The sequence below is a fragment of the Orycteropus afer genome, unplaced genomic scaffold (genome assembly GCF_000298275.1).
Source record: "Orycteropus afer afer isolate SDZICR_OR568_19922 unplaced genomic scaffold, OryAfe1.0 scaffold00347, whole genome shotgun sequence".
Taxonomy (NCBI): domain Eukaryota; kingdom Metazoa; phylum Chordata; class Mammalia; order Tubulidentata; family Orycteropodidae; genus Orycteropus; species Orycteropus afer.
Genome location: NW_006921934.1, coordinates 342,484 through 353,961, shown reverse-complemented (window position 1 = coordinate 353,961; position 11,478 = coordinate 342,484). Strand labels below are relative to the sequence as shown.

General features: G+C 38.9%; 1 protein-coding gene across 1 annotated transcript in view; it reads right to left on the bottom strand.

Annotated features, from left to right (window-relative positions):
* Window positions 1-1,270: 1,270 nt before the first annotated feature.
* The window catches only part of UBE3C (ubiquitin protein ligase E3C), a 245,604-nt gene continuing 235,396 nt past the window's right edge, over window positions 1,271-11,478 (bottom strand). The window contains exon 23 of the mRNA XM_007952569.1: window positions 1,271-1,441. Within this exon, the coding sequence (XP_007950760.1) occupies window positions 1,271-1,441 (171 nt within the window). The remainder of the gene's footprint in view (window positions 1,442-11,478) is intronic.

The following is an 11,478-nucleotide window of genomic DNA, read 5'->3' as shown; positions in this document are numbered from 1 at the left end:
AGAGATGAGTAAGAATTTAGATTCCTTCCTCCTAATATCAGCAAAGGATCGCCCTGCTTTCCCACCTGATATTTTGAAATGCCTTCAATTTGGAATGATGGAAATCACAGAGCAATACAAATCAGGTCCTGATAAAGTGCCTTATTACTAGAGAATTAGTGAACGTTCTTTCTTCCCTGGAAATGTGTTCAGTAACTCCTCCATCATTTTGTTAAAGCAGCATTGCTCAAGGAAGCAGAAGGGTGCAAAAGTGTGGTAATGTAACCAAATAATGTCTAGTAAAACTGGTTTTACAGCCCAAAGTGATAAGGAAGGTGAGCAAAATCACAGACTCTGGCTACAGCAGGCTTCATATATAAAGGATAAAGCCCGCTACTTTGGTTCAAATGACTTTTAATAGATGTTACAGTGTATATCTCCTCCAAATCATTATTTACTGAAGGTAACATATCTGCTATAGGAACTGGATAGAGACCCGCTCCCTCCCCCCAGCGCGCTACAGACATGAAGCAGAGACAGAACTCTAACAATGAGTGAAGTGTATGTCTCACATCCACATGAAGCAATACCTAAGTCATCATGATGCAGGTCAATGTTATAATTAAAATAAGCATGCTAGTCCCATGTTTGGGAAATGGCTTAAAACACACAAATAATATATTACCATTGTTACCTATTTTCCAAACTTAACCACTTCAGGAAAAGGCAGCGGGCAAAAAAATGCCATTAGTTTTAAGAAGTAGGCTTGTAAACAATTCAACCACATGAGAAGCCCCATGAAAGTAAGCATTCTCAACCTCTCCGACCCTGTATCTCAACAAGTATTTTCTCTGTAGCTTGTGTAGCCCAGTCTTAACACAGGAAGCAACGTGCTGCATTTGCAGGTGTACTGCCAGCTCAGGAAGGTGTTTACAATTCGATCAGCACAAAGCCAAAGCTTCATCTTTGGTTAATTTCAGTGAGTTGCCACTAGTCTTAAAACTGTGCTCTTCTTGGCAAAACCACTAACTCAGCCACATGGCACATAGTATTTTTTATGTTAAATTATTTGAAAAGCAGTGTCCATCTAAGTAAATGACCATGACTTAATAAAAATCATTTAAAAAATTAAAGATAAAAGCAAGAAGGAAGAGAAGAACTTAAGAGGGCATTTGTAAGAAAGGACAGTGACAGAAAGCTAGCCGAGAGTCTTGGTCTGGTGGAGGTGCTGCTTACGTAGGAGGCACTGGTAGTTTCTCTGTAGAGTGTCATGTCCAATAACAGTTTCAGCTCAACTCAATTCAAACCCAGCAGCACATTCAATAGCATATAGAAGTTTACTTCGTAAAAGTGTCTCATCATAAAATTCAGGGAGCTTCAGCAGGTTCATGCAGGTACTGGCAGTGGGGAGCCGCTCTAAGTCAGAGCCCCCATTGTGAATGCAAAATGCAGGATACAATTCCTGAAAAACAATTCAGAAATATTGCTTTTGAAACAATAGCCTTAAATAAATAAAAACCAAACAAACATGCAAAATTTGCTTGCTTCAATAAGGTATTGTTGCTGTCATATTTTCCCAAAAGGGTATAAGCGTCATCTATTTATTTATTCTGGCACTAAGATTTTGCTCTAAATTATACCAAATAGTGTGTATTACACTTCATGTCAGTTTGCCATACTGTGGTGGCTTGCCACTGGTTTTTCAAATAGCAGAAGGGTCACCCATAGTGACAGGTTTCAGTGAAGCTTCCAGACTAAGAGAATTCCAAAAATTAGCCACTGAAAACTCTATGGTTCACATCAAAATCTTGTTTGATACAGTGCTGGAAGATGAGTTCCCTAGGCTGGAAGGCACTCAAAATGCTTTCAGGCTGCAAAAAAGGACTCAAACACATCAACAATTATGAAGATGGGAAAGGTCCTGGAAATGTTTAATTCTACTGTATATCATGAGTTGAAGCTGATTCGATGCCAACTAACAATATACTTCATGCATAAAGAATACACAGATAAAAAGTCACTCATGGGGAACAATCTTTTCAATGATTAGGAAGACTAGAGGCTTTTTGTCCTTAAAAACTAAAAAGGTGAAATATTTATATAATTTTCTTACATTAAAAAATGGGAGAGACAAAAAACTATGAGGGAGGGAAGGAACAAGATGGAGAGGACAGTGCAGTAAACTGGATTCTCCAAATGAATTTTGGAGATGAATGGTACTTCAGTACCACGTCGATTTATATATTAAAAAAAAAACTATTTAACAAAGCAATCTCTATAAAATGAAGGCAAAATGAAACAAATGAACCTATTTAGGAGTTGGTAGAGTAATTACACAGAAAGGAAATATTTCAAGTGTCTTACAACTGCAAAGAAATCTTAGCACTAACATTTCAGAAATGTTGCCATAGTAAATTATTGGTATTACTGTTCTGAAGCTACTATAGTATTATAAGGAACTATTATACAACTGTGCAGTATGTAACTATTTTAACAGATGGTATTATAAGATCCAGCATGCTTAACAAGCTAAAAAGAATTAACATTATAATTGGTAAAAAGATATTGAAATATAACATTAAAGAAATAAAAACTTTATAAGCCTAAATTTGAATTGGAAATATTAGTATGAACTTTTGATGTATTATTATTCACTTGGAGGAAAAATCCACACTTATGTCCCAGTTCTGTCCACTGAAAAGGCCTGGAAACAATGGCCAAGCCAGCAGCAATGAACAGAATGAATGCCCAGACTGATCTCTAAGGACACATTTCCTGACAAAGGGAATGAAGGCTCCTTAGAAAAATATCTGATTCCAGGTGTGGGCCAGGAAGTGTACAAGACAAAGTACAAGCACTAACGGCTTGTCATACCAGAAAGCAAGAAATCTATCACAACCCCTTGGATCATGAGCCAACTTGGAAGCATGCCCTTGTCCAAAGATGGGACACGTTGCACATGGTAAAGAATAACTGCCATGGACTGAAACACATCAGAAAGTAAAACCTATGCGTTCATAATGATAATTTAAAAAATCAAAATTCACTGGTTGCCTTTGGATGGTGTTAGGCAACCACTCCTTATTCCAAAAACTGGTCAATGGAGAGAAAAAAATCAAGAATTATTCTACTTTTGCTGTACAAATTATTCCCTGAGATAACCAAATAGCTGATAAGAGAAAGTTCTTCTTTGCTGAAAATACCAGCTAATAAGTATTATTGCTGTTGTTGGGTGCCATTAAGTTGGTTTCAACTCACAGCAACCCTATGTACCCTACATACAACAGAACAAAACACTGCCCAGTCTCGTGCCATTCTTAGAACTGTTGCTATGCCTGAGCCCATGTTGCAGCCACTCTGTCAATCCAGCTTACTGAGGGGCTTCCCCTTTTTTGCTGACCCTCTACTTTACCAAGCATCGTATCCTGATCCAGGAACTGGTCCCTCCTGAAAACATGACCAAAGTATGAGACACAAGTTTTGCCATTCTCACTTCTAAGGAGCATTCAGCTATACTTCTTCCAAGACAGGTTTGTTTGTTGTTCCTGCAAACCATGGTATATTCAATATTCTTCACCAACATCATAATTCAAATCCATCAATTCTTTCATGGTCTTCCTTATTCATTGTTCAGTTTTCACATGCATAGGGGGTGGTTTGGGAGCTCTGGTAGCATCGTGCCTAAGGCACTTGACTGCTAGCCAGAATGCTGGCGGTTCAAACCCACCAGCCACTCCTCGGAAGGAAGATGGGGCAATCTACTTCCATAGTGATACTGCCTCAGAAGCCCAAGGAGGGGTCGTTATGAGTTGGGTCCAACTCGACGGCACACAACAACAACAACAACAACACAGGGGGTGGTTTAAAAAGGAAGTGGCTTGGGTCAGGCATACTTTAGTCTTCAAAGTGACATCTTTGCTATTTAACACTTTAAATTAGAGGTCTTTTGTAGTAGATCTGCCCAATATATTATGTCATTTGATTTCCTGACTGCAACTTTCCTCAGAAGGAAAGTTGGGCAATCCTACTTCTGTAGTGATAATGCCTCGGAAACCCAAGGAGGGGTCGCCATGAGTCGGGGTTGACTCCACGGCACATAACAACAACAACAACTTTCATAGGTGTTTACTATGGATCTAAGTAAAATGAAATCCTTGACAACTTCAATCCTTTCTGGATTTTTGTTTTCTTTATGTTGAGGTGTAGTCTTTTATCTTCATTATTAAGTGTTTCAAGTCTTCACTCTCAGCAAGCAAGGCTGTGTCATCTGCATACTGCAGGCTATTAATGAGTCTTCCTCCTATCCTGACGCCACGTTCTTGTTCATATAGTCCAGCTTCTTGGATTACTGATGCAGCATACAGATTGAGTAAGTACGGAGAAAGGATACAAGCCTGACACGTAGCTTTTCAGATTTTAACCATGCAGAATTCCCTTGTTCTGTTTGAATGACTGCCTCTTGGTCTATGTACATGTTCCTCATGAGCACAATTAAGTGTTGGGAATTCTCATTCTTCACAATGTTATCCAAAATCTGTTATGATCCACACAGTTGAATGCCTCTGTATAATCAATAAAGTACATGTCAACATCTTTATGGTATTCTTTGCTTTCAGCTAAGATCCATCTGATATCAGCAACAATATCCTTTATTCCATGTCCTCTTCTGAATTTGGCTTGAATTTCTGCAAGTTCACTATGTACTGCTGCAGTTGTTTATGAATTATTTTCAGTGTGTGATATTAATGACATTGTTCAATAATTTCCACATTCTGTGGGGTCATCTTTCTTTGGAATGGGCCCAAATATGGACCTCTTCCATTCAGGTGGCCAAGCAGCTGTCTTCCAAATTTCTTGGCATAAACGAGTGAGTGCTTCCAGCACTGCATCCATTTGGTTAACACCTCAATGGGTATTCGATCAATTCCTTGGAGCCATGTTTTTCGCCAGTGCCCTCAGTGCAGCATGGACTTCTTTCTTAATACCATCAGTCCTTGGTCATATTTTATTTCCTATAACGGTTGAACACTGACCAATTCTTTTTGGTACAGTGACTCTGTGTATTCCTTCAATTTATACTAATAAATTAGGACATGATATATAATTGGAATTTAGCTGTTTTGTAGCCCCTGATTAAATAATGGATATAAGCAGTAATCATAAATAACTGCTAAAATCATCAGGTGAAAGGGTGATGAAGAATTTTATAATACATGGATCAGGCTAACAACATCTGAACCCACAGATGGACACAGCATTTCAAAGATGCTAAACACTGTCTCCAGCAGCTGATGGTAGGAAATGTAAAGCTCCCAACATTATCTGTGAAATATTATTGCCCAAAACAGGAAAAGTCAAACTTATAATTTGAATAAACCTTGAGAACTAGCAAATATGCAGGGTATATAAGAAACAACTGAGTTTTTATGAAATAATAAAGTACAAGAAACAATAAAACAGGAAGGTGGAACCTATAGATAAACTGAGTAAGAGTTCTACCCTCAAAATGACCTAAAGACATCTGTGTCTTATCAAGCTTTCTAAGTTTCACTACCATTAAGTCCAACATAAACATTAAAATGTATGTATATATGACCTGTAATATGCGCAGAAAAAAAGGCTATCTTTTCTTCCTAACTATAGTTTATACGCTACTTAAAATCTCTAATAAAAATTTTAGAATAGGAAGCAAAAGAGAACCAGAAAGAACACTTATTACATTTATTATTAAGCATTTTGAGTACAAAAGGGTAATAATTTTCTCAAATGCTTAAATAAACTAAACTAAAAGCATCAAATGTTTAAAACAGAAAAGGCCCTCTGAAGGTGGAGGTCAGTGAGTGCTGATAAAGTTACTGGGTAAATGGAAAGCTTGAAATATATTTTGCAGTTAAATGCCCCATTTTAGTGTTTCTTTCATAATGCTAATTGAATTTTCTACTTTGAGTCTTAAGAGTAAAAAAATGAAGTTCTTCATTGAAATCTGAGTCAAGGGCACCATTTCGTGCATAATTAAATACAACACAATGGGAATTTGCATTAATTCAGAGTGAGAAAAATCATCAATTTATTATGTGACCTGATGGCAACTTAACAATTTCTATAGCACTTTAATGATTTTTTTGTCTGTAACAATCACATTTATTAAACATATTAAACTTTAATTAGCTTTAGCAAATGTTATTCTTCTCCAATAATCTGGCACTAAGGAGTTTCATACTTTTAAATTACGCATCCCTGCCTGTGCCGTTTATAGTACTTCAATTCAAAGACATTCTCTCCTCTTAAAACAGAATTAATCTGGCAGCCCTTTCATCAGGCGTACTGGACTAACAGGAAAGCCTGAATATTAAGGTGATTTTTCCAAATTTGGTGTCTAACTTAAGATAGCCGCAAAAATGCTTATTATGGAAAATTCTTAATCAAATTTCACATTTAATATATGTTAAATCATTGAAAAAAATCCAAAATAGAAAGACTGTCTCATGGTTTCCAAAAAAGTATTATTCTTTGTACAACAATCACTAAGTTATCATTGTCAGGGGATAAAAGAATTTTTGCTGTAATTCTATATGGGATTTTAAAAGTGAACGTAAAGCCCTACATTTTCCCTCCAAACATGTAAAGCTCATACAGTGAAGCTATCAAGACATGTGCTTTAAGGTAAAGATGATTCTTTTTTTTTTTTTTTAATTTTTATTGTGATTTGGGTGAAAATTTACAGAGCAAATTCACTTTCCATACAGCAGTTCACATACACTTTGTCTCATGACATTGACTACAATTTCCCACAATGCGACAGCTCCCCTCCCACTTCCTCCCAATAGTTATCTCTTCCCTGTGTCCATCCCTCCATGCACTCCTGCCCCCTGAGCTGTCTCCCTGTGCATAAACAGCCCTTCTTTCTCCCATGACTCCAAGGAGTGTGTCAACCTCAGGTAAATGTTCAACTCATATGCCTGTCTTTTGTTGGGCTGGAAGTCACAGGTGTGGGTTCAACTCCAGACTTGAAGGGCAGCTAGGGGCCATAGTCTCAGTGGTTCCACCAGGCTCTGTCAGACCAGCAAACCTGGTCTTCCCCTTTTTTTCCCAAATGATTGTGAGTTTTGTTCCACGTTGTTCTCCCTCTCTATCCAGGATCTCCTACATAGATCTCCCTCCGAGTGGTTGACAGTTGTAGCCGGGCACCATCTAGTTCTTCTGGTCTCACAGTCATACAGGATGCGGATCGCATGGTGTACCAGTTGCTAGGACTAATTCTTTCCGTGAATTTTTGGTTTTCTTCATTCTTCTTTGTTCTGGACGAGGAGAGACCCATCATTGCATCTAGATGGTTGCTCGCATGCTTTTAAGATCCCAGTCGCTACTCACCAAAGTAGGAGGCGGAACAATGTTTTGTGTAGTATGTTATGCTAATTGAGCTTGATGTCCCGTGTGGCTATGGTCCCGAGCCCACAGGTTCAACTACTCAGTCCTTCTGGATAGCTGGCTGTGACCAAGAAGTGACTACAACCTTGTCCATTGTCAGCTCTACTATATACCTGGAAATTCAGATCATACAAATACACTTATAGGACCACTGTCTGCCAACCCTATACAGGGTTTTGGGTATACTCCCAGCTTCACAGACATACCTAACAGTTCAGCCTGTCCACTCATCTATCCACCTGTATACCCATGTTTGCCTTCACTGACAACACAGTATTGTCTGTACCTCCCACGCACCTCTCTATGTCTTCCTCTTTCTCAATGCCACCATGTTGATCACTCACATTTGGTACATTGCCCTTCTCTTCACCCAAATCAATAAGGTAAAGATTATTCTTAAGCACTTCTAGAATGCCATTTTACCATGGACTCTTTTACTACCTATCAGAATGTCTAGTACCTATTCTCTCCAGCAAGACTTTTAATTTTTATCATCCACCAGTGCACTTGTCCACAGTTCTTGGCAAGCAGGACTGATTCATAGGTTGCTGCCTCAGTTGTGATGCCACTTGTAAATATTCAAACTGGCTGTGCTGTCAGGATAGCTGATAGTGTGCAGCTCCATTTGTCTCCTTATTCACTGTTTTCACTCAGGTTTTCTACAAGTTGGTATTTAAGCCATTTCTTCTTCTTCTTCTTCTTTTTTTTTAAACTAAAATGGTCCTCCTATCTTTTTTTTCCACACACTTATTTTATTTTTCTTATTTTTTTAAATGCATTTTATTGAAATATAATTTATGTACAGTGAAATACACAAAACTAAAGTGACATGGGTCAATGCATTTTTTTGTTTTTGTTTTTGTTTTTGCAGTGTTCCCTCCCCTCCCTACCAACCCCTGGTAGCCAACAAAGAAAGTTTCCCTCCATATATAAACATTTCCGTGACCCTCCACAACAACGAACTAATACCAACCATATTTGTTCTTCTGTGATCGACTTTTTTCATTCAGCATAATGTCCTCCAAGTTCATCCATATTATGCAGTGTTCTGCAGACTCTACATTATTCTTTAGTGCTGCACAGCATTCCAGTATGTGTATGTACCATCGTTTGGTCATCCACTCTTCTGCTTATGGGCACGTAGGTTGTTTCCATCTTTTTGCTATGGTAAATAGTGCTGTGTTGAACATGAGCGTGCATGTATCTGTTTCTATCCTGGCTCTCACCTCTTTAGGATATATACCTAGTAATGGAATTGCTGGGTCAAATGGTATCTCCATTTCCAGCTTTCTAAGGAATCAACATATTGCTTTCCACAGTGGTTGTGTCACTTCACAGTCACACAAGCAGTGTATGAGAGTCCCAATCTTTCCACATTGCTCCCAGCATTTGTTATTTTCTGTCTCACTGAACCTTGCTATCAGCGCTGGGGTGAGATGGTATATCTCATTGTTGTTTTGATTTACTTCTCTCTGATGGCCAATGGTTGTGAGCATTTTTTCATATATTAGCTGACCACCTGAATGTCCTCCTTGGTGAAGTGTCTATTCATGTCTTCTGCCCATTTTTCAATTGGATTGTTAATTCTGTTTGTGTTGAGGCATTGGAGTTTTCCATCCAACTTAGAGATAAGTCCCTTGCCAGATATGTAATTGTCAGCAAATATGAATTTATTGCTGTCATTTTTGTCATGTGCTTTTTCATTGTGTTGATTTCTTTATTCCATATAATTGTCTATACTGAGCTTGTTTCATTTATGAATCATGTTATCACTTCCTTCATTGCTATTGTTTTAGTATTTGCTGAATATCTGTGCTGGTCCTCTTTTTTATTTTGATGTGAAGCTTTATCATTTTTCTTTGAGGTTACCCTGTGATTTATAGTTTTCTTCCCAAGTTTAAAACAGTCCATTCTATTTGTAGTTGTCTTGACTTCCTTACCATCTAAAAGTTCTGTAATGACACAGATTTTTTTTCACCTCTTTTTGGTTTATAGTTGTCCTCATTTGTTGGTTGGTGTCTCTGGTTCCCTGTTTACAATCTTGTAGGTTTATTTACTTTGGATACTTCCATAGCTGGGTTGGTGTCTGGGTTATATCATCATGTATGTTAATGGTCAGTTGTTGTTGGCTTTTTTTTTTTTTTAAATTTTATTGTGATCTGGGTGATAGTTTACAGAGCAAATTCATCTTCCATGCAGCAGTTCACATACACTTTGTCTCATGACATTAACTGCAACCTCCTACAATGCAACAGCTCTTTTCCCACTTCCTCCCCATAGTCATTTCTTCCCTGTGTCCTTCCCTCCCATGCACTTTTGCCCCCTAAGCTGTCTCCCTGTGGAAACATAGCCTTTCTATTCTCCCATGATTGATCTCTCCAGGGAGTGTATCTACCTAATGTAAATGTTCAGCTCATATGCCTGTCTTTTGTTTGGTTGGAAGCCATAGGAGTGGGTTCAATTCCAGACCTGAAGGGCAGCCAGACCTGAAGGGCAGCTAGGGGCCAAAGTCTCAGGGGTTCCACCAGGCTTTAACAGACTAGCAAACCTGTTCTCTCCCTCGCTTTTTTTTTTTTTTTTTTAAATGATTTTTAGTTTTGTTCCAAATTAGTCTCCCACTCTATCCAGGATCTCCTACACAGATCGCCCTCTGAGTGGTTGACAGTAGTAGCTGGGCACCATCTAGTTCTCGTTTCATAGTCATAAAGGCTGAGGATTGCATGGTGTACCAGTCACTTGGACTAATTGTTTCCATGAATCTTTGGTTTTCTTCATTCTTTTTTGCTCTGGACGAAGAGAGGCCCATCATTGCATCTGGATGGCAGCTTGCAAGCTTTTAAAATCTTAGTTGCTACTCGCCAAAGTAGGATGTGGAACAATATTTTTGTGTATTATGTTATGCCAGTTGAGCTTATGTCCCCTGCAACCATGGTCCTGAGCCCACAGGTCCAATTACTTGCTCCCTCTGGGTAACTGGCTGTGGCCCAGAAGTGACTACAACCTTGTCTCTTGTCAGCTCTCCTGTATACCTGGAAATTCTTACAGAACACACAAATACACTTATAGGCCCATTGTCTGCCACCCCTGTATATGGTCATGGGCACACTCCCCTTTGCATAGACATACCTAGTCATTTAGCCTGGCCACACATCTATCCACCCATAGATCAATGTTTGCCATCACTGACAATGCAGTACCATAGATGCAAAAGGGTTCACTTTGTTGTCTGCACCTCCCATGTACCTCTCTCTGTCTTTGTCTTTCTCAATGCCATCATGTTGATCACTCACTTTTGGTACATTGCCCTTCCCTTCACCCAAATCTATACTTGTCTCTAGCTATCTAGCAGTATTCTGTTCCCTCCCCTCCCACCTCTGGTAACCAATAAAGATAATTTCCTCCCAATATTAACCTTTCCTTGACTTTTTACAGTAACAGACTAATACAGTATTTGTCCTTCTTTTATTTATTTATTTAATTTATTTGTTTATATTTGGGTGAAGATTTACAGAGCAAATTCACTTTCCATACAGCAGTTCACATATACTTTGTCTCATGTAATTGACCACAGTTTACCACAATGCAACAGCTCCCCTCCCACTTCCTCCCCATAGTTACCTCTTCCCAGTGACCATCCCTCCATACTCTCCTGCGCTCTGAGCTGTCTCCCTGTGCATAAGAAGCCCTTCCTTCTCCCATGATTGTTCTCTCTAAGGAGTGTGTCTACTTGAGGTAAATGTTTAACTCATATGCCTATACATTGTTTGGCTGGCAACCACAAGTGTGGGTTCAATTCTAGACCTGAAGGGCAGCTAGGGGCCATAGTCTCAGTGGTTCCACCAGGCTCTATTGGACAAATCTGGTCCTCACCTTCTCTCTTTTTTTTTTTTTTTCCGCTCCAAATGATTTTGAAGTTTGTTCCACATTGTTCTCCCTCTCTATGCAGGATCTCCTACATCCCTTCCAAGTGGATGGCAGTGGTAGCCGGGCACCATCTAGTTCTTCTGGTTTCATAGTTGTATAGGTTGCAGATCGGATGGTGTACCAGTCACTAGGACTGATTGTTTCCAT